Source organism: Spermophilus citellus, assembly GCF_964194105.1.
Source record: "Spermophilus citellus genome assembly, chromosome: 7".
NCBI classification, from domain to species: Eukaryota; Metazoa; Chordata; class Mammalia; order Rodentia; family Sciuridae; genus Spermophilus; species Spermophilus citellus.
The window spans coordinates 74,332,703-74,355,627 of NC_138188.1; the positions used below are offsets into that span (position 1 = coordinate 74,332,703).

At 37.5% G+C, this 22,925-nt stretch overlaps 1 protein-coding gene across 2 annotated transcripts; it reads right to left on the reverse strand.

Annotated features, from left to right (window-relative positions):
• Positions 1–79: 79 nt before the first annotated feature.
• Positions 80–20,595, reverse strand: KCNMB3 (potassium calcium-activated channel subfamily M regulatory beta subunit 3; the record flags this gene model as incomplete). Of its 2 annotated transcripts, none has more annotated exons than XM_081301231.1 (4): positions 80–5,160; positions 9,395–9,593; positions 13,469–13,660; positions 20,534–20,595. In XM_081301231.1, 4 exons carry the CDS (start codon positions 20,593–20,595, stop codon positions 5,092–5,094), a joined length of 522 nt encoding a protein of 173 aa, XP_081157357.1. In that variant the 3' UTR covers positions 80–5,091. The 2 variants fall into 2 exon arrangements, with proteins under 2 accessions (XP_081157357.1, XP_081157356.1); XM_081301230.1 differs by having other exon boundaries at positions 80–8,603.
• Between the last annotated feature and the right edge of the window lie 2,330 nt (positions 20,596–22,925).

Genomic DNA, 22,925 nt, shown 5'->3' on the forward strand with positions numbered 1-22,925 from the left:
ATCAAACCTTTTGATGATTTGGGGTCTTATCTGCACAGTTTTGGAAGCAGTCACAAATGAGACCTGTTATAAGGTAGTGTTTTTGTTGTTGTTGTTTTTTCTTTTTCTTTTTTCTTTTTTTTTTTTTTTTTTGTTTTGTTTTTTCATTGTTTTTTTCTGAACAGTATTTACAAGGATCTGACTCTTATTTCCTAGGGAAATTCTGGACTCCCACAAAGTAAAATAATCATCATAGAAAAAGAATGAGCAAGAATAGTATTTGTTCCAGAATTGTATAGTGTTCACCTTAAGTTGATTTTTTTTCCTCCTTTTGCAATTGAACTGAATACATTTTTCATGCATGTTTTCCAGAAAATAGAAGTATTAATGTTATTAAAAAGATTATTTTTTTTATTAAAGGCTATTTATATTATAGAAACTATCATTAATATATATTCTTTATTTACATAATCTGTCCCATAGTCATGCATTGTTTTGCACCCCAAATTTTTATTGTTAGTAGCAGCATGGTTAGCTTTTCTCTTGGTCTGTAGACGAGGCTCAGGCACTCTCTCATTAATACTAATTCCCAATGTATAACTACTTAAAGAAAACAGATTGAACTTCACCCTTTTTCCCTTTTATTTCTTTCTGTTTTCACATGAATCCCTCATCTTCCACCCTTTTATAGTTACGAGTGGTTCAATCATGAAATAAGTTACCAGAATTAACACAATTTAGGCTATCGTCCTGATTACTACATAAACCCCTTTACTGAGGTATGCTCATGCATAATACTTTAGAATATGAAAGAATAGAAACCATGAACTTTTTTACCTTTTTAAGCTGTTTATCCATATTTCAATGATAAAAATAGGACGTTAAACTATTTTTAAGATCGTTTCCCAGTGATCAGGTCTCACTTTAACGTCATTAAATCTCATTTGAGCACAGGACACATTCTAAAACTTTTTTTTTTAAAATAATCACCCAAGATGTAGGAACTAATGCTAGTCATCACTCTAGAATCTGATGTTTTACTCAGTATTTGAAATGAATGATTAATGTCCTAGGAGATAGCTTTAGCAAATGTCCAGGTGCCACACCAAAAAAAAAAAAAAATAGTGCAATAATTTACTGACAGTTTTCTAGATTAGGCATATTATTGGAGAGCAACTTTATAAAGAGTGCACATTGTATACTCTAGTAAAACAGCATCACTTTAAAAATATTCGTCTACGAAATCAGATACTTATAGTAGAAGTCTTGAATAGTGAACAAGGGACTCTAATACAAATATTCTTAGTATCTGGCTGTTTTAGAACCCTTAAAGGGCATAATTATTGAAGATTTAGGTACTTCATTAAAGCATGTATATAATATTGCCAAGAAGAAAAATAAATTTCAAAATTAAAATTTATTTCTATAAACTGTCTTGGAATAGTTAAGCAGAATTTAAACTCTGTTTTAAGCAGGAAACCAGATATATTCTTTTGCAGATACAAAATATTTCATAACTTATTTAAACTTCACAATTACATTTGGTGTTATTTAGCTTATATGCAGTTGATAAATACTAACATCCCATCCTTTTCTATATCAGGGATTGACTCAGTGAAATGGTACAAATCTGAAAATTTGATGGTGGAAACTGAAGAATTAACAGAGAACTGTGTTTTACCCAAGTGCCAAAAAAGCCTTGAGCCTCCTTGCACAAAATTTATGATTTCTCCCTTTTTTCACAGTAGTTCCTATCATTACGCCTCTTTCCCCCAGAACTTCTCCATCATAAAAACACAAGCCCACATAGCTTACTTCATCATTTACATTTATTTTCAAAAGTTACTACAACCAAATTAATTCTGTTTGGAGAAGTATAGACAAATTCTGTAAAGAATATAGATTAAGTGATCTAACTAAAAAGAAAGGAGGACAGGAAGTGTTCCGAAAGGCAAGACCAAAAATCAAAAGCTGCATGGGGTGACGAGATCTATTTCCAGGTACTTCAATATCAGAGAGCAGTTGTCATAGATTGGTCAGATCCTAGAGCTGACCATCCTTGTCATTGAATGTGATGTAACTGACTATTGGCTCTACAGTTTCCTTAAGTCACTGGAGAAGTACTCCTTCAATAATTATTTTGGAGGGGAACAAAGCTCCTCTAAAGAAAAAATAAATAAACCTAACTTTAAATACATTGTAGCAAGAAATAATCAATTGTTTGAAAATCATGCTTTAACTTTTTACCATATTCTCAGCTATACAAAAACTTTTTTTTTAGGATTTTTAGACTGCTGTTAATTTAAATCTGTTAATCTTATTGTGGGATTTGGTTTTTTAAAAAAGATGTTTCTAATTGGATTTTTTAAAAGAAGAGTGTAATTTGGTTGCTATTTTATGATAGAACCTAAGCTTTTTGTGGTTCTTAGTGTCCTCTGTAAAATTTAGTGTCAAAGTAATCAACTTCAAGTTTTTTCCCTTCTATTCTGCTTTATATTACAAGCCCATTAGGAAATGGGAACCTGGTGAATATATAATGAATTGTAAAATATTTTAATGTGTAACTTTTTCAACTGTGAAACTATGACTATTGGTTTTTTGATGAAAACAGCTGCTGATAAAATATTTTGTGTTAAGTGTAGTTCTTATTAATCAGGAAAATGATGGCTTGATTAGACTGTGTATACCCTCTTGGAGTTTATTTTAAATGAATTGGTAATTTTCATATAGGTAAAACACAGTCCATCTGTGTTCTTTTTCCATCAAAAACTGAGTGGTTTAGCATTATAAGAAAAACTGTGAGCAGCCTATTTTAAAGGCACTATGGAAATGTCACAGCACATGAACTTGGATTTGTTCTTTACATAATGATTTTGTAAATCCGTTTAACTCATATTTGGATCAATAGGCCATGCTTGCCAACTCTCTGAAGAAATTTAATATCCAGCAGTATGTTAAAGTTAGGATGTGAACTTATCTGAGTATCATAAATTCTTGTTTCTCTGTCTGCACAAGCTACAGATCTGGGCTGGACCCACACACTCAGAGTCCACCTTAAAAAACTATTTTGATGTCAAAGACATCACTAAACTATTCAGTTTAAAGGCAATATGTGGTGTTAAAAGATTGTGGTGCTTCTCCTATTTATTTAAAGACAACTTTCATACTTCAGATGTTTTTGAGAAGAGGGAGGGGGCAGAACAAGGAGGAGATGTTTAAATGAATTACATTCTTTATATATCTATCCTGTCTGGATGGGGCATATCTAACAGAAGGCTGAAAGTTGTGAGAATATATGTGCAAACCATCAGGGAATCAACTCTTCATTGAGGATGAGATTGTGAAGGCCGAATTATAAAATTCAGCATGACAATGTCCTCAGATAATAATTCTTGGTGACAAAATAACAACAGCTGGGCTGTTTTTTAAAGTAAAACACAAAACCATTTTAATTATTACATTAAAAATTGTAAATATATCTTATGTGCCATGGCCTGGGAAGCCTGTTTTCTTTTCTTGTAAAAAATTATTTCCACTCTCTGAAAATATTATGGGATTTAACTCAAGATAACTATGGTCCCAATAAAATTGGATGGGTAACTCTACCTCAGAAGGTTAATGGCAAAAAAAATTAGATGAGTCACAAATCAATACTTCAGGCTCCTATGTTACAGAAGTTTTGCAGAGCACTGTGTTTATGAAGTCAGAACTTAGCATACCTTTGGTGCAGGAAACATTAAGGAAAGATGTTAGCTAAAATTTAATCATTGTTTAGCCGTCTAGAGAAGGCTATAGTGTGAGGAGGTTCATGGTACTAGGTTCTTGATTTGGCATTTTATGTTTATTTTGTTCTCTTTTCTTCTTTATTCATGAGTTTGGTATATGTTTTTTTGTACACATTTCTGTTTGCAAACACTGCTAGACCTAGTCAAGAGGGATCTTTCATAAAAGATGTAAACAAATACATGGTTCTGAATTTCGGAAGAGTTTAAAGTTTATTAGGAGTCTCCCAAGATGATATATTAAATAACCGTATTTATCTCATTCAAGTCCTGCACTTGTTTTGCACTTCCTCCTTACTAGTGCAGTGCCACTCCTTCTTCTTGGTTTTACATATGTTCCTCTTCCAGCCATGATAGTTAGCAGAAAGCAGAAGGTGTGAGCCATAGGGATATTTTCTGACTTGATTTTTACATGACTGCATGTAAGAGCTTTAGTGGGGAAGAGTTGGAAGTAAAATTAGTCCATTGTATGTATAACATAGTTAGACTTAACTGGATTTTACTACCAACAGTAGACTTCATTCTTCATGTTGGTAAGTACAGAAAAAAGTATTAATATACATTTGATAAGACAACTAAAGTCAGTGAATTTTATCTGCAACCTCATTTTATCTGTCACTACAATAATTTTGTGGCAGAACCAGGTGTATTTTTGGTTATTGTTATTTTATTGATCCTTTTAGGTTAGCAAGGAGGGAGAAAACCTTAAGTGTTTCATATTAAAATATCTTTAATAAAACTAAACTTCTTAATTCTAGTACAGATTTCCAAATGTGGTCACAATCTGTTAATTTCGTAAGAAAAAGTCCTTCATCAGATTTTAATTTATGCCCTTAGAGTAGATTGAGAACTTGGCCTTTATCTGACTCTAAAAATCTTTTTGGCTATGGAACCCAAGCTTTAAATTGCAATTAATGGTTTCAGTCTTTGGACATAAATTTGGTTAAATAAAATGTTAAAGAATATGTCCTTTTGAAACATAACACCTAGTGTCTTGGGAAATGTAATACTAGCAGAAGACTACTGACACATCAAATGTTTATCTTAGATTCCTCAACAAGGAGCTCAAACCACCTTTTTAGCCCCATTAATTATAGCAAGTCTGTTTCTCTATATTTTGTTCATTTAATGAATTGAAGTCCTGTGGTATATTGCATTAGTTCAGAGACAGATATTTTTAATGTCCTTTTAACAATGGCCCAAAAAGTATTTGACACAGCAAGATGCATGTGTTATTATATCAAGAATATAGGATAATACAGTATCACTAAATTTAAGACCTCTTCCCAGTCTTGCTGTTCATAGCAGGAAGTTTGGCCTGTGACTGCACCTATTGTTTGTGCTCATCAGAAACTGTCAATGTCTGCTTTTCTTTAAGTTTGCAGTCTGTAACATCACGCTGTTTATTAAAAAAAAAAAAATACCTTGATTTGTGTCCAAACAATCTTTAGTGTATTATGTAAACAAAGAGCTGTGATAATTCTATCTTGCCATTTCTTTTGAAAAGCAAACCAATGTTGCTAATATTCAAAATTTAGCTGAATTTGATTGAAAACCTGAAACTATTATGCCTTAAAAGCCAATTTTTCTAACCTGGTAAAGTGATAAATATTAGAGAAATGTATGTTTAGATATTAACTTCCTTTAACCATAAATAATTTTATACTTGTACTTTCAGCAGACATATATGTATGTACACACAGGTATGAATGTATGTATGTATATATATAGGTAGATGGACTTTTTTCTTCAACAGTTGAAGACCAGAACTTAAAAGTGAAGTTAGAAACGAGCTAGTTTTGCTTTCCGTTATCATTAAACATTGCAAAGGGTAAGTCTGGGCTTTTCTTTGACCAGTAATGCACATGGTCATTAATATTTAGTATTTATAAGCATTTAAGCATATCATTGTTTAAATTCTATTGATTTGCCAAATGGTTTGAACTTTTAAGTGACTTTGCTCTCCAGATATAATGTCTGTCTTTCCTGGGATGAACCAAGTAACCACATCTGAATGAAAAACAATAATTGAAGTATATGCTTTGGGTTTCAAATTGGTAGTTTTGATTTTTTTTTAAGAATTGCACATTGTTGAGGCGAAACCCAAATTTATTAAAAAATAGAGATGCAACCTTCATTTAAGAAAACTACAGAATTTTCTTTTACAGAATGATTTAAGATAGACATGCATACATATATTTTATTTCAGGGAAGTCTTTGGTATACAGAATGATTTTGTCATAACTTTAAACCACAAGTTCTGGTAAATGTGTGTCACATTTGGCCAAGAGAATGGGGTGGGGGCAGAGGAATTCTCTCTGGCAGCACTCTTCCCTACCCTCTATACCCATTGTCCAATGAAAAGTACCAAGGCTGACTATGGGAACTCAAGTTTTTTTGTTGTTGTTTGTTTTTAGCTACAAACATTTTTGAGCACCACTACTCGATGTCAGAAACTAAGCTTTGTGTTTCATTGACTCTACCTTGTTTATGCCTTAAAAACATGAAGACATTATCCCTGTTGTGTACATGAGAAGAGCTCAGAGGTTGAGACAGCTTTTCAGATTTGCCCAAGAATATGCATCTAAAAAGTTGTTTGGTAGCCTACAAACTGAAATGAATCCTACTCTGAGACATGTTCTCTCTACCATTCCATACAAAAAAGAAGGTGAAACATCCAAGATCATTTGTTACTGGTCAAGTCAACATTGCTCTATTAAATTCAGTTTATTTACTAGTTTGTGGCTTGAAATTAATTGGTAAAAGGCATTAAACTGATTCAGAATCAGAAGTTTACAGTTTGATGACATCTACACATAAAAGTTGCTTCAAAAATCTGACTTGTGGGCTGGGATGGAGCTCAGTGGTAAAGCGCCTGCCTAGCACATATGGGGCTCTAAGTTCAACCCCCAGCACCACTAATAATACTAAAAGTCTTATTCTGTTGTCCATTATTTAAGACTTTTTGATAAAATTTTAAAGATATTTTGAGGCACACTGGAAAATCAATTTTTTTTTTTTTTAAGTTGAGATGGACACAAAGCTTGTTTATTTTTATGTGGTGCTGAGAATCGAACACCGTGCCTCACACGTGCTAGGCAAGTGCTCTACTGCTGAGCTACAACCCCAACCCACAAGCAAATTCTTTTCAACTCAATCTGGAAAGCACTTGTGGGAAGAATCTTGTGACACCATTAAAGTACAGACAACTGCTGACTAGCCCTGTGTCGCTTTCCTTCAGTGTGGATTATCTGAAGTAGATGTTGAAATCCAATACACTCTTCACTTTACATTTCTAGTCATTTCTCCTACTCCTGTCAGAATGTGCACAGAGTAAAGTGAGCTAATGAAAAGCATAATAAACTAGAAAAAAATGTTGTGGTACTTGGCAAGGTTAAATATAATTAACTATAAACTTAGTTCTCTGGAAAGCATTCCTCTTTTATCATGAATGGTGAAAAAAGAACTAAAAAAATGGTAGGTCCACATTTTATTAACCATGATACATTTTTTTAAAACCAGGGATTAAGCCTGAAAAAGTTTACCTATTAATCTACATCCTCATCCCTTTTTATATTTTATTTAGAGACAAGGTCTTGCTGAGTTGCTTAGGGCCTTGCTAAGTTGCTGAAGCTGGCTTTGAACTCATGATCCTCCTGCTGCCTCACCTTCAAGGATCACAAGCATGCACTACCACGCCCAGCTAATTTTTTGTTGTTGTTGATGGACCTTTATTTAATTTATTTGTATGTGGTGCTGAGAATCAAACCCAGTGCCTCACATATGCTAGGCAAGTGCTCTACCACTGAGCCCAACACCAGCCCCTCATTTTTGTCTTTCTATAAAGAATGAACTATTCTTTGCCAAGGATTTTATATATATACTGGGAATTGAACCCAGAGACACTTAACCACTGAGCCATATCCCCAGGCTTTTTATTTTTTATTTTAAGACAGGGTCTCGCAAAGTTGCTGAGGCTAGCCGTGAACTTGTGATACTCCTGCCTGGGCCTCCCTAGTCACTGGAACTGCAGGTGTGCATCACCACACACCACTAAGGATTTTTTTTTTTTTGGTAGAAAAATTATTGCGTGAACTATACTGCATAGAGTTAGGCTGACAGTCAAGTGCTCAGTAGATACCTTGGTCATTTGTTTCCATACTGACAGATTCTAGCAAGGGCTAAACTTAGATACTAAGAATAGCTACCTTGAACTCATTTTGCCCTGTGTGCTTCCTTGGCTCTTATGTGGAAGGAGGTTTGGAGTAGAAAGGAGGTGAGTCTGTACATATTTACAGAATGAATAAAATACACAATGAAGCTTTTTAAAAAAATGTTTCCCACATAAAAATGCAATATGTAACTTTGCGTGATTAGTCTAATTGGCAGGCAACCATACTTAGGTCTTCAACTGCAGAAATTTCACTGTGTGAGGCCAGCGCTTTACTTTGGCCACTGTCTTAACATCTCTCTGCTCCTTCCTTTGCTCCTCCCCAAACTCCACAATTGGATTTGCTGCTGTCCTATAGAGTGTACTCTGCCACTTGCCTGATCTCTGACTGAAGTGCTGTATTTTCCACACTGTAGGGACAGACACTGTGTCAGTCTCACCATGCCAACAATCAGGGCACCACCTAGAAAAGTGAGTGAGGGCCAGAATAAACAGTGGAAGACAACCATGTGGTTGTACTTTTTTATAAGAATGACATCTTCAGATTGTCCATCTGGATAGTAGAAACATGAAAACGGGGTTCCATTTTTGTGATCGAAGAATTCCTTTATGTCCAGGGCACTGTTGAGCAAATCGTTCCTATCTCGATGGCACTTAGGTGTATAAAAACACTAGGAATATGGAGGAGAAAAAAGACAACACTGTCACTAATACCAAGCAACAGCTTCAATTCTAAAGTAACTTCAGGCTTAAGCTTGTAGTGAGAAATTTCAGGCTTAGAAAATGGTTAAATATTACATAGTTCATAAGGAAAGGTTGACAGGAGAGCACAGTGAAATGGCCATTTCCAAGTGCTAAGAAAAAAAGTTTAAAGTTCATTACCATATCCATTAGGAACTTAGGGGACTGTGTTAGGGACTAAAAATGTTTGAGACCTTAAAAATTATTGCATCCAAAATAGAAAACATTAGAAAACAACTCGTCAGATTGGAATTAGTGCTTTAAGACATCAAAATGTAAATGTCAATCTAATGCAACTTTTATAATTAAGTGTATATGTAAATTTTAAGTCTTTTTAAGTGGTTGTATAAGTTATTAAAAGTATAACAATCCATTAAATTTAATAAGAAATCTTGTTTGACTGACTTAAGGTCAACCTTGAGTACATTTTAACATTTGTTGATGAGTGTGAGCTCCCCATGTAAGACTGCCTACTGAAAACTGCTCAGCCTACGAATTTCAGTTACCAAAACTGGAATAATGCCTCTCCTTTCTGTATATCCTATTTGTCCTCCAAGAATTCTGTAAGCTTCATTTATCCTGATTTGACCACTTTGGAAATGTTTGCTTGAAGGAAACAGATTTATCTCTACAGATGGCTCTAGGTTCTGCACCCTGCTAGGACAGTCTGTCATGAAAGGGTGGTGGTTCTAAGAAATCTATTACATGAACTTTACATTACCTTGGAATTGATCTGAACAGCCTCTTCATTATAATGCAGCAGAGCTTTCTGACCTGAATGGGTAAGGTTCACAAACACCTGAAGACATGGGTACTTCCCCTGGCCTTGGCAGTCCATGCCACAGCTGAAAGCACAGTCCAACCAGTCCTCCATGATGTGCGTGTGGATGGTAGTGCAGTTCGACTCTTTGCGCTGAGTGCTTCAATATGAAAAAATAAATACTCATCTCCTACAGGAATGTTAGTTTCACATTTCTAATGAGTAGCCCAAGGCATTTGTCTATTTAAAGGTTATAATGCAGGATCATTACAGAAGCCACGTAATGATCAAGGAGGGGAGTGTGGAGGACGTAGAGACGGGATAAACAGCAGCAGATGGCCCAGTTTTATCTCAATTCTGATCCTACTGACATATTTCTCACTATGCCAACCCTAAAATCCCCTTAGATCAATGGTTTTTAAAGCTCAGAATTACCTGAATGTGTATGGTAGAATTTGTGTACTCCAGGGCTACACTCCCAGAGATTCTGTCTTAATAGGTCTGAGGCCCAGGAGTCTGTGTATTTAACAGTATTTAAGATACAAGTATTTGGAGAAATAGACTAAGTAGTGTTACCCTAAGTGCTGTGTCAACAAGATTCACACTGTACACCCACTAGCTTGACCTCATAACTGCCTTTGGAAGAGTCAACTATGAGGCTTAGTCAACATAACCTGCAGAAAGTTCTGCTAACAAGACACAGTTCCATATACCCACTCTGCTTCCAAACAAACAGCCAAATGCAAGCATACAAGGAATCTGTATTATAATACCTACCACATTTTTGTTCTCTGAAGTTCTTTTAAAGTCAGGAACTACATCTTGTTCATCTTTATGTTTCTTAAAGTGTAAGGCATAATACCTCTCCCATCCTAAATGCTCCATGAGGACTGTACTAAATTAAATTTTACTTGAAAAATAGTCCTTGAGAATTTGCACATGTACTACATACACGAAATGTCTTAGGTGCTACGGAAGTGGTAGGTAGATAAAGTCCCTGCCCTGAAGATTTTGTGGTAGTATTGAGAAAAGATCTATACAGATAAAATAATTAGAGAACAAGCCCAAGAGAGAGTAAATGAGACCAAGAGGAAATGCTGGAATTGTGTGGGACCAGCTCGTCATGCAGCCTCACACATCTAGGTGGGTCTCTGTTTATTTCCTCTTGCCTGAAACAAGAAGTTAGATTAGCAAGCCTTAAAGTCAGAATGCTTGAAATGCATTGTTTAGTTAGATTCATTTCACACTTCTTAATACCATTGACCATAAATAATCATTTTTCTTTATTAATATAATAAACTGGAGACACTATGCAGTTTAACCTGGCTGACCTCCAGGGGCTATGGAAGTGGTAGGTAAATAAAGTCTCTGCCCCTCCGAATAAAAACCCCTAGAAGTGGGGCAGTGAGAGCAGTGTCGGGGTGCTGTGACATAAAGGTGTTCAGGCCACTTAGCCTGCTTTTGCTGGTTTCTAAGAGGGAGGACAATGAAGCCCAGGAGCCAGGACTTCAGCAGCCTCCTGAAAGTGTTACAGAAAATGTTCTCTTCTGGAACATCTAGAAGGGAATGCATCCCAGCCAAAGCCTTGGTGTTAGCCCTGTGACACCTGAGTCTGACTTCTGACCTACAGAGATGTGAGATGATCAATTTGTGTTAAGTTAACCAAGCTTATGATAACTGGTTACAGCAACAACAGAAAACTAATACAGACACTCAAAATACTGCAAACGTTAAAAAAAATGGAGGTAGACCTAGAAAACTTGTTGGGCAAGTGAAAATCAAAAATAGAAAATAAAGGGCTGGGGATGTGGCTCAAGCGGTAGCGCGCTCGCCTGGCATGTGTGCGGCCCGGGTTCGATCCTCAGCACCACATACCAACAAAGATGTTGTGCCCGCCGATAACTAAAAAATAAATATTAAAAATTCTCTCTCTCTCTCTCTCCTCTCTCACTCTCTCTTTAAAAAAAAATAGAAAATAAAGTTATTTTATAGGTTTAGCTCTGGCCTGCTGCTTCACTAAATTAACCTATCTACTTAACCTAGGCATCTTGGGATGCTTTCTTATCTCTTAGAACCTAAGTTCTCTAAAGCTGGAGCAAGTACAAACAATATGATTTGAATCTCCCCTTGAAGAGTTCAAAAAGCTCTGCTATAAAGAGTATGACATTCTGTCCTACACACAAGAGCCAGGTTAGAACCTCTCAACTGGAACCAAGGACATATTTTTAGGCGGGGGGGGGGGTGGTACTGGGGATTGAACTCAGAGATACTTGACCACTGAGCCACATCCCCAGCCCTATTTTGTATTTTATTTAGAGACAGGGTCTCACTGAGTTGCTAAGCACCTTGCTTTTGCTGAATCTGGCTTTGAACTCGCAATCCTCCTGCCTCAGCCTCCCAAGTTGCTGGGATTACAGGCATGCACCACTGCACCCAGCTTGAACCAAGGACATATTTAGGACTAAAAAGTAAACACATTCTTTCAATAGCATTGTGGGTGTAGTTGTCAGCAGCTGTGACAAAAATCTATCATCACTGATGGGAAAATGAGGGATCAAGATCATGAGGATGGGTAAGAACTATCAAAATCTTCCTAACTACCATATTTTCTGGAGCAGAACTCTTTGAGATGGCACAAGATGAGAGATGTGAACTCATTGCCCTTAAGCATTCACTTTATTACTTTAACCAAACAATTTCCAGAAATACTTAGAAAAGACTTAGAAAAGTAAACCTTAAATATGAGCAACAGTTTGGTGCCAGATTACAGGAGGTATCCTCAACCCATCTCCCAAATAGATCACATTTTTAAAAATAATCTGGTCTGCCTGTGTGTGCATATTCATTCTCTCTCTCTCTCTCTCTCTCTCTCTCTCTCTCTCTCTCTCGCACGCACACACACACGCACACTTACACAGATTCATTCAAATATGTAGATATATGTAATTCAGTTGTATTTTTAAAATAGATGAGAAAAATGGAGTAACAGGAAAAGGAGGAGAGAAAGCAATAAAGTCAGAATTGAGGTACAAGCATCAAACCTAAAAACCATCAGAGATCCCTTCTAGTTATAAGAACTGAGCTCTGAGCTTCCTAGCAGCCAGCTAGATGTGTGATTCCTGGCTTCTACTGAATAAAAGTGAGCTGGTTGATTAGGAACAGAACCAGTTCTTCTGGTCCTAATGTCAGAGATAAAATTCCTTGGAATACTTATAATAGCAGCACCATATGTTTAGTGGATGGTGCCCTCTGCCTTTTCCCCTATCACTGGTCACTCAGGAATGGGAGGAGATGAATCTGGAAAAAATAACAAAAGTAGGCCACTCACTCCCTCTCCCTCATTGGACTCCTAGGCCTTCTTTTCCCATTCTCCCTGGGCCTTCATTGCCCTTTCAATGTCAAAAGTAAAAGCATCCTTTGCTTTTACATGCATTTAATGGGAAGCAAGTTTAAAGAAAGGAAACTAATATTTATTGAGCAACTATTATGGAGTTGGATGGAGATTGTCAAATTCAAAAAACTTTCATTGTTTCCACAGGGAAGGATTAATATTTCCCATTTCCCTGAGAAATGACATTTTTATTTTTATTTTTTTTAAGAGAGAGAGAGAGAGAGAGAAATTTTTAATATTTATTTTTTAGTTTTTGGCGGACACAACATCTTTGTTTGTATGTGGTGCTGAGGATCGAACCCAGGCCACACGCATGCGAGGCGAGCGCGCTACCGCTTGAGCCACATCCCCAGCCCAGAAATGACATTTTTAAATGGAGAATTTGTGACTTAAATAAATATCTAAGCTGTAGATTATGTTTGGAGGTGTATGGAAATGAGAGATTGAGTAGGGGAAGGATATCTTCCACATTCTTACCACTTTATTCTCCAAACCCAGCAGTTTTCCCACAGGAAGAGAAGGAAAAGTAATTGCACCTTCAGAAGAGCAGAAACTGGAGAAACCTACGCCAGCCTTCCCAGCTTTACCACAGTGCTTGGGTAGGATCTGAATTGTAAACTCGGATCTCGGACTCTGATTCTTACCTGAGCATGAAAGGCTTTAGGATGGTTGTTCCAAGCAAGAAGAACATTAGGATGGAGAAGCCCATCATTGCAAACCCTAGCAACATGGCTCTGTCCTCTCCAGCACTGGAGGGCAGCTTCCTGTGCACCTCTGGTGGGTCTCCGTCCTTATAGTCTCTATATCTCTTCTTCACCGAGGTAGGAAAGGCTGTCCTTTGGAGGAAATGATGGGGGAGATTGAGACAAGCTCAGAAACATGTGGCATTTACCAACATAGGGAGTAGAAGGATAATCCCATTTGCAACCCCTGAAGGCTATGAACAGGTTCAATGCAACACAACAAGAATTCCCTTTCAGAGCTTGGTGGGAAGTCCATCTAAATAAGCTTCGATGGTGTTCTAGGACATATCTTTAAAGATATAGTAACAAACAGGTCTGAGTAACGTGGTCTGGTAAACGGCTTTAGGGAATCTATCTAATCAATGACTAGTAAAGAATTACCTAAAAGTATTTCTTCTAATTTTGTTTTATATGAATAAGTGTTATAAACTGATTTATCTTTCGGGGATATTGCACATCCTTTTTGAAAATATTTTTTACATTCTCTAATGGATTCTGTCTGGTAAGCATGACTGAGAAGTTTCACTTTTGGAATTAAGAGCATCCTGAAACAGCAGGGTTTGTCTTGTTCTTTCATATTCGCATGTGGGCAAGGCAGCACCCCACCAACTGCGCTCCCAGACTCAGCCGACTATGATTTATGAAGTTGTCATTGCCGTCTTCTCCTGTCCACTTCTCCTCTCCATCTGCTCACTGCTCTGCATAAGTGTCCCTGAGTTTCTTCTCTCTGCTCTGCCTGAGAGCCTGCTGCAACAAAGGATGTGATAAATTACTTCACAGTGAGGTGTCTAGTGAACTGTAAAGTCCAACACAAAGGTCACAAACTGGTGGCCCATGGACAGCATCCAGCCCATGGATATATTTTATTTGGCCTTCTCTCTGGATTCTTTTATTTATTTATTTTTTAATGTGGGATTAGTTGCTAACACTTTAAAATCATGAGATTGCCCATGAAAATGCTGATTTCTGACTTTTGAAAAACATCACAACATCTACATTCCTACATTCAAACAGTTGAAGCCGGGCCAACCAGTGGCTGCCCTGTGGGCAGACTGTGTTCTCCAGTTTGCTACAATCCCAGAATTTCACATGATAGTGTCATTAATTTGCCATCCCCTGCTCAGTAGCCATTTGAGTCCCAGGGAAGGTTCTATTTTAAGAGGCTTTATGAATTGATAAACCAAATAAATGCTTATAATTATAAAAACTTAGGCTCCATAAAGCTGCCTGAAAACCTTACTAAATTTTGAAGCCAAACAAAAACCTTATCAAGGTTTTTTTTCCCAAAAAAATTATATTTCATATTTTATCCCATGTCCTTGCCCTTTCCTCTCCTTCGCCCCTGCAGCATGTTCAGCCTCTAAATAGAGCAAGAGGAATGTCAAGGCAATCCAAGGTGCCTTGGGAGCCCCCACGGGGAAGCTGTTGCTTCTAAAGATTGCCACTTTGGAGGATAAAGAACTTTATAACCTCCTTTGATACTTCATTTATCCTCTATCCTTCTACTCTGAGAGAATGGACACAGAAAAAAACCTTCATAAAATTTGAGACAGAATATTTTAAATTTATCAGCAAATCCAATATCTTAGGGAAAGAGTTTAGCCCTAAGGTAAAGTTTGGGTATTTTCTGTAGTTTCCAATACCAAACACCCTGCATGTTCCCTTTGCTCTGACGGTGGACATCAATTGCTCTGTGTCATAAGGTATGTGGAGATTTATTGCAAGATACCCTTGGAATCCATGGGTGAAGAGGTCTATAATGAGGCCTCCTGGCATTTCTAATACATTCACTAAATATGCCCAATTATAGTGGTGTGTTGCAGGGAACTGGCATAACCTGTTAGATTCTGATCTAAGGTAGAAATCAGAACTGCTAGGACACTACAACAGCTTTCCTATTTTCAATATTTCTGTCTACTTTGTTCTAAGGTTTTCTGAAAAATTGGCAACCTCATAAATCCCTTGTAAAGAAGTTATATCATGTTGTGGGGAAGGGGTATCATAAAGCAGTCATTAAAAATTAACACATATGCTAAAGATGGTGGCTGTAAACCTATAATAGCAGCTACTTACGGGGCTGAGGCAGGAGGATCATGAGCTCAAAGCCAGCCTGGGCAACTTAGAAAGATCCTGTCTCACAATACAAAATAAAAAGGACTGGGATGTGGCTCTGTGGTAAATAAAGGAAAGAGGGAGGGAAGGATGGGATGACATAAAGATTAAGGGAAGATCAGTAATTAGAAGAAGGAGATCAAGAGACAGAGTGGAGGGATGGGTAAGGGAGGGGCAATGCAGAAAGAATTAAAAAAAAATCATGTTATGTGCATATATAAATACACAACGGGAACTTTACCTTTATGCATAGGCAGAAAGAACCAATCAAATATAAATTAATAGATGAGCAAAAGGAAGTCTAATAAAGTAGAGAAACGAGAATGGGGAGTACAAAATTGGGGGATCAAAAACTGAAATCAAATTCCATACATGTATGAACCTGTCAGGATGAACCCAAATACTCTGTATGACTATAAATCTCTAACAAAGAAAAAAAGAACCCTTGGGTTCCATTTCTAGTACTGAAATAAATAAATGAATGTTTTTTAAAAAATTAAGTTAAATCTGTATCTAACATTTAAAGAAATAATATTAAAGAGTAATATTAAATATTAAAGAATAATAGACTCTAAAATATGAATAAGCTAATATTAAATGAAACCAAATTCTAGTAATGAAAACTAAAGGAGTTGAAAGAAAAACTTTGTGGATATATTTAATAGGTAATTAGATATATCTGAAAAGATCATTAGTAAACAGAAAATGGATCTGAAAAACAGCCAAAGTGTAATGCACAGGGATTTTTAAGTGGAAAATATGGAAGGAAGGTTAGGAGACATAGAAGACAGGTTGAAAAAATGCCTAACATGATAGCTGTTCAGAATTCCAGAAGAAGATAAGTTAGAAGCAATATTATAAAGAGAAAGTAAAATTTCAGAACTAACAAAAGACCCAGTCCACAGATTCCAGGAGCCCTGTAGCATAAAATAAAAAGAAATTCACACCTAGACAGCATCACAGATATATTGCACTCTTACAAAAATGAGGGGGGGGGGTGGCGATACTTAACAGAAGCCAGAGAAAAAGACAGTATGATTTCAAAGGACTGATGAGCTGAGAGCTTACTTCTCTATAACAAGAATCCAAGCCAGAGGACAGAAATGTTGTCAATACACTGAGACAAAGTAACTACAAGTTTCTATACCCAGCAAAAGAATTTCTCAAGCCCAAGTGTGAAATAAAAAATTTCAGAACACATGAAACTGAGTTTGCCCTCCTAGGCTCTAAAGGAAAAGGTCAAGTATTTACTCTAAGCTGAAGGAGAATAATCCAGGAGGCAGAACTGAGATTTCATCAGAAATGAAGAGCAAATACAGGAATAAGTAAGTAAAGACATTGACTCTAAAAAATAATAATATTCCTTATTCTTATTACTATGGAAATGTTTTGGACAGTTAAAATACATGACAAGAGCATATAATTTGGAGGGGGTAGCAGTGCTAAAGTGTTCTAAGTGGCTAGAAGTTGGGTGGGTGGAGATAAAGATATTGAATTTACTTTGATAAGTACTGATCTGTGTACTAAATTTCTGGAGTAGCCCCTAAAAGAATAGAAATAGGAGACATAATTTCCAAATTATTAGAAGGAGGGAAATCAATCCAAAAGAAAGCAAAAAGGAAGAAAAATCTCTCATGGAAAAGGCAGGACAAATAACACAAATAACCTGATAGAATAATGTTATTCTATCAGTATATCAGAAATTATATGAAATCTAAGAAGATTAAAATATGTTAAAAGATAAAGATTGTCAGACTAGGTTTAAATATGTTTATATTTTTACAAAAGACACATCTGTGTATTCACAGATACAGAAAAGCTGAGATTCAATACACAAAGTGTAACAAAAAGCAAGCCGATATGAACCTTAAGATTAAAGGCTTTGTTAGAAGTAACATTGATTAAAAAAAAAACTTTAATTCACCTGGAAGATATAACAATTCTAATTTGTATATACCTAATAGCATCGCCTCATTGACAGAACTATAAGAAGAAATAGATAAAATCCACTATCAGATTATGAGATATTTTTATACACTCTTTCATTGTAATTGAGTAATTGATAGCTCAATCAGAGAAGTCAATAAGGAAAGAGGTCTGAGCAAAGTAATTAACAAGCCTTACCTACATAATAGATATTACTGTCCCCTGCAGAATGCAGTCTTCTCAAGCACATAGGGAACATTTATGAGACCTGACCACAAACTTAGCTGTAAAGAAAGTCTCAAAAACTAGCAAAGGATTCATGAGAGCTACATGCTTTTGTATGCTCATTGTATGAAACTCAGAAAATATAAGTCTAAGAAAGAGGAAAAAATAACCCCACAATCCTTTAGAGGTAATTCCTTCTCATTTGCTAGGTTATTCCTGCCTTTTTCTAAATTGTTTCAAATGAATGCAGTCACACTAGATAGAGTTGAGGGGTTTTAATCTTATATTATTCACTTGTTTCCCATGTCATTAGTTATTCTTTGTAGCCATTCTATTGGATACACAATATTCCATCAGGTGGATATTCCATAATTTCCTTAACCATGTCTTCATTGTTGGATATTATTACATTGTTTCCAGTTCTCAGAGACCACAAACAGCCCTATAATTAACTTTGTGATGTTTACCAACACCTTTCATCCAAGGACCTCAAAGCACTTACAAATGATCTAATTCTCTCTCAAGTCAGTGATGTCAGGGAAGGCAGTTTTACTTCTTTGTGCTAGTAATACATCTCAATTTCTAACCAAGGTATTTCCTGGAAATGTTTAGTCATAGTCAAGGCAGTGTCCACCTTGCTGGTCCTCTGCATAGCAGGTAGGACCGACTTTCCCACCAGACCTGAGCACAGCACAGTGCATTCTGGCTCAGCCTGAGGCAAACTCGATGACAAAGCTCGAACACGCTTATCTGGGTGTGAGCAGGACAGAAGCCAGCAGCCTCTCCCTCCAACACTGAAACTTGTGCAAGAAGTGTTCCTTAGAAACATGCTGTGGCTCATCAAACTTCATAATTCACCCAGTACTTACTTCACATGCGTATGTAACTCCTAAGCATGAGGTACATTAAATTAATATCTCCCTGTAATTTGTTTTTGTTGCAGAGGAGACTTTAGCAATTACTGTTACCCTTCCATCTTTTAATGACAAAATTATTTAACAACTTCTTTTGAAACAGCAAAGGAGGTTGAGTAAAGTCAACATGGTTCATCAAGTTCAGCAAGAGGAAAGAGCAATCATTCAATTGTGCATTTCGGAAAAGAAAATGAGATGCTACCTTGCTTTGGAGTTAATGTGACTCTCTTTATATCTAGTTAATTGGGCTGTGAACAGGGCATTAAAAACTTGTTTTCTTACATGTTTGCATTTGATCATTTGCCATGCAGTGATTCACTTTAATTGTCTACTCATAAAAGCATTTGTTCATTCCTAGGAGAGAAGAATCACTTTCTCCTCCATGCTCTGACCGTTCCTTCATCCCCAGACCTCACCCAAATCCCTATATCTCCCTCTTCTCCTGTTTTTTCTCTCTCAAATATCCACCAGTATAGCTAAAAGATAGTGGTGTAGATAAACGTGATGACATTGCAATCTTCAGTGCTTCCACTTTTTTTTTTTAAATTGGTTGTTCACAACATTACAAAGCTCTTGACATATCATATTTCATACAAAAACAAATACCAAATGTCTTCTTTGATATAATGAGAGCAACTAAGAACAGAACAGGGAGGAAGAGCAGGAAGAAAAGATTAACATTAAACAGAGACATGAGGTGGGAGGGAAAGGGAGTGCTTCCACTTTTTAAGCTCCAACTCCACTTGAGCCTCTAACAAGGTCATCCAAGTTTTCAGATAGTGAACTTGGTTGTGACTAGTACCCCTCCCAAGAAAATGCTGGCATGCTTTTACTCTCGTTGTTTGAAAACCCTCAGGCATTGCTCCTCTCTGTTTTGGTGACCACTGCTGACTGCCTCACCACTCCAACCCCAGGGTAGTGGGGAGTGCCACTTCCCTAAGGGCTCTCAGCTCCTCTGCTCATCATTCCCCTGGGGAGAAAGGGGTGCAGAAAAATGATTGGTCTTACTTCCCCTTTAAGGAGTGGAAGAGGGTGGCTAATAACAATAGCTAAAATGTACACAAAATCTGATGATCTATTTTAGAATGCTCGGAGAGTAGATCACTGTGCTAGGGCATGTGGGCTCTCTTCCTATCTCCATTTCAGAGATAAGAGGTGGACACAAACTTGCCCAGAGCCATACACCTAGTTAAGTAGAGCTGGGCACTGAATCCAAGACAGTGACTGGAAGGACTCACAAATAGGACCAAAATACTGGTGTCATTTCCTCATTCCTTCATTCAACCAAGAGATACTGACTGCGCACTAACTATGTGCTGGGCCATATTCTAGTTCTGGGATCCTGAGGGGAGTTATTGGTCTCCAATAACTTGAAAGCTAGGGAGGAATTCAACCAGAAAGGATGCAGCCTATGATGTCAGCATTGCTGGGGAAGCCTCAGAGGTACCCTGAGAGGCATGGCAGGTGGGCGTTTTCAAAACACAAACACCAAACCCAACCCCCAAATTTATTACGGCCAGTGGCTCACACCTGTAATCCCAGTAGCTCTGGAGGCTGAGACAGGAGGATTGAGGTTCAAAGCCAGCCTCAGCAAAAACGAGGCATTAAGCAACTCGCTGAGACCCTGTGTCTAAATAAAATACAACATAGGGCTGGGGATGTGGCTCAGGGGTTGAGGGCTCCTGAGTTCAATCCCCAGTACAAAAAAAAAAATTATTATAGCCCCCCTTGTAACAATTTCTTCCATAAAATGCCCGTTATAGGCTGAGAGAGTCTGGTGGTAACTTACCTCCCCTGGCACCTCCGGCTGCCCTGGAGTGTAATTTGAACGGGGATGCTGAAGGGCTGCATGAGGCCAGGGGGCTGGCCAAAATGAACTCCCTTCACCTGAGTCATGCCCTCTGAGGGCACAAGAAGGGTGAAGCCTAAGCATCAACGGAAGTGGAGTCCCAAAGGGAGTCCCCAACCCCCAGCGTAGCAACAGCCATCAGAAGCCCTGGCGCTTCCAGAGCTGCCAGCCTGCTAAACTTTCCTGGAGAGGTGGGAACTCGAGGCAGCCTGGCCAGCGCAGCTCTGCAGATTCTGGCAAGGTGAAGCAGTCACTCCTAGATGCTCAAAAAGAACCTGCTTGGTTTTCTACAGACTTCTCCCCACCGGTGCCTGGTGCATGCCTCCACCTTATCACTGGTGTTTCCGCTTCACCAACTGGGTACATCGTCATAGAGACCAAAACACTTGTGGAAAGTTCTGAGACCCAAGGGGCCCTCTATAATTGGTGAGGGACATACTCCGTTCAAGGTTTATAAGAAGAGGAAATCTTTGGCTTTGGCCACAACGCTAAGACGGTTTTTTCACAAACTGTCTTAGCGTGCAGGCTTAGAGAATGTTTTTTTTTTTTTTTTTTCCAGTTAATTGCATGTTCTAGTTAAGAGAATTAGCTTTTATACCATAGGTGACTTCCCCAAGTTTCAAAACTCAAAAAGCTATAAAATAATTTGCTATTAAAACTATCTCAAGGTCTAAAAAAGCACTATTTAAAACATCATTTTATGGGGCTGGGGATGTGGCTCAAGTGGTAGCGCGCTCGCCTGGCATGCGTGCAGCCCGGGTTCGATCCTCAGCACCACATACAAACAAAGATGTTGTGTCCGCCGAGAACTGAAAAATAAATATTAAAAATTCTCTCTCTCTCTCTCTCTCTCTCTCTCTCTCTCTCTCTCTCACACACACACACACACTCTCTCTCTCTTTAAAAAAAATAAAATAAAAATTAAAAAAAAGAAGAAGAAGAAAAAAAACATCATTTTATCTTTGATGATTTAATAGGCATTTGAGGCTGGGCATAGTGGTACACGCCTGTAATCCCAGAGGCTAGGGAGGCTGAGGCAGAGGATCAAAAGTTCAAAGCCAGGGCTGGGGATATGGCTCAAGCGGTAGCAGTGCTTGCCTGGCATGCGTGCGGCCCGGGTTCGATCCTCAGCACCACATACAAACAAAGATGTTATGTCTGCCGAAAACTAAAAAATAAATAGTAAAAAATTAAAAAAAAAAAAAAAGTTCAAAGCCAGCCTCAGTAACAGTGAGATGCTGAACAATTCAGGGAGGCCCTGTCTCTAAATAAAATAGAAAATGGGGCTGAGGATGTGGCTTAGTGGTAGAGTGCCCCTGAGTTCAATCCCTGGCGTGAACATACACACACACACACACACACACACACACACACACACACACAAAAGCATTTGAGGATCTTTTCATACTCCCAAATTATGAATGTTAATTACCATTACACAGTGTTGTTTCCTGAGATGTGGATGATAAGAGTGTCAAATAAACTTTTGCTCTGTTTGATTTTTTTGTTTTGTTTTGTCTGGCTTTGTTTTTTGAACCTATGGGTGCTCTACCATTGAACTGTATCCCCAACCCTTAGTATTTTTTATTTTGAATCAGGGTCTAAGTTGCTAAGGCTGGCCTTGAACTTGTAATCCTTCTTCCTCAGCCTCTCAAGTCACTGAAATTACAGGCATGTGCCTGGTTTGAGGTATTTTTGAATCAAGGCAAAATTATCTTAACATTTTCCAAAATTTTGGTGCAAACAAGAACATGAGCATAATCTCATATGTAAATAAAGCTATATAAACTGTTACTTGAAGACATTTTAACATCATTTAATGAAAAATATTTATTTGTATATTTCTAATTTGTATAATTATTCTGTTAAGAGTTGTGGACTGCATCCTCTGTAAGATATTAGTTTTTAAAGAACTGAAGCAATTTAGAATAAAAACTGATAGCAACTAGAGTTTTTTTCTTCTGCCTTGTACTTCCTTCCACCTTAGCCCTTATATATGACAGCTATTCTTTAGATTTAGATTAGATTTAGATGTGCTTATAAATTCTCCTGAAACATGAAACAACTCCCTGGGAAGAAGTGAATGATTTGCTGCTACATTAAGGTAACTGAGTCAACCTCAGAAATATGGTAATTTTTTCAGCCAAAGAGAACCTTTCTTTTTTTTCCTTTTCTTTCCTTCATAGGGGCTGTGACCTAGGCAAAGCTGGTCCCAAACTTCAGAGCTGAAGCAATCCCGTGCCTCAGCCTCCTGAGTGGCCAGGACTACAGGAGTACCCTACCATATCCCTTTCTTTGTACCCAGATCTTGTACCTGCCTTTATAGGAACCT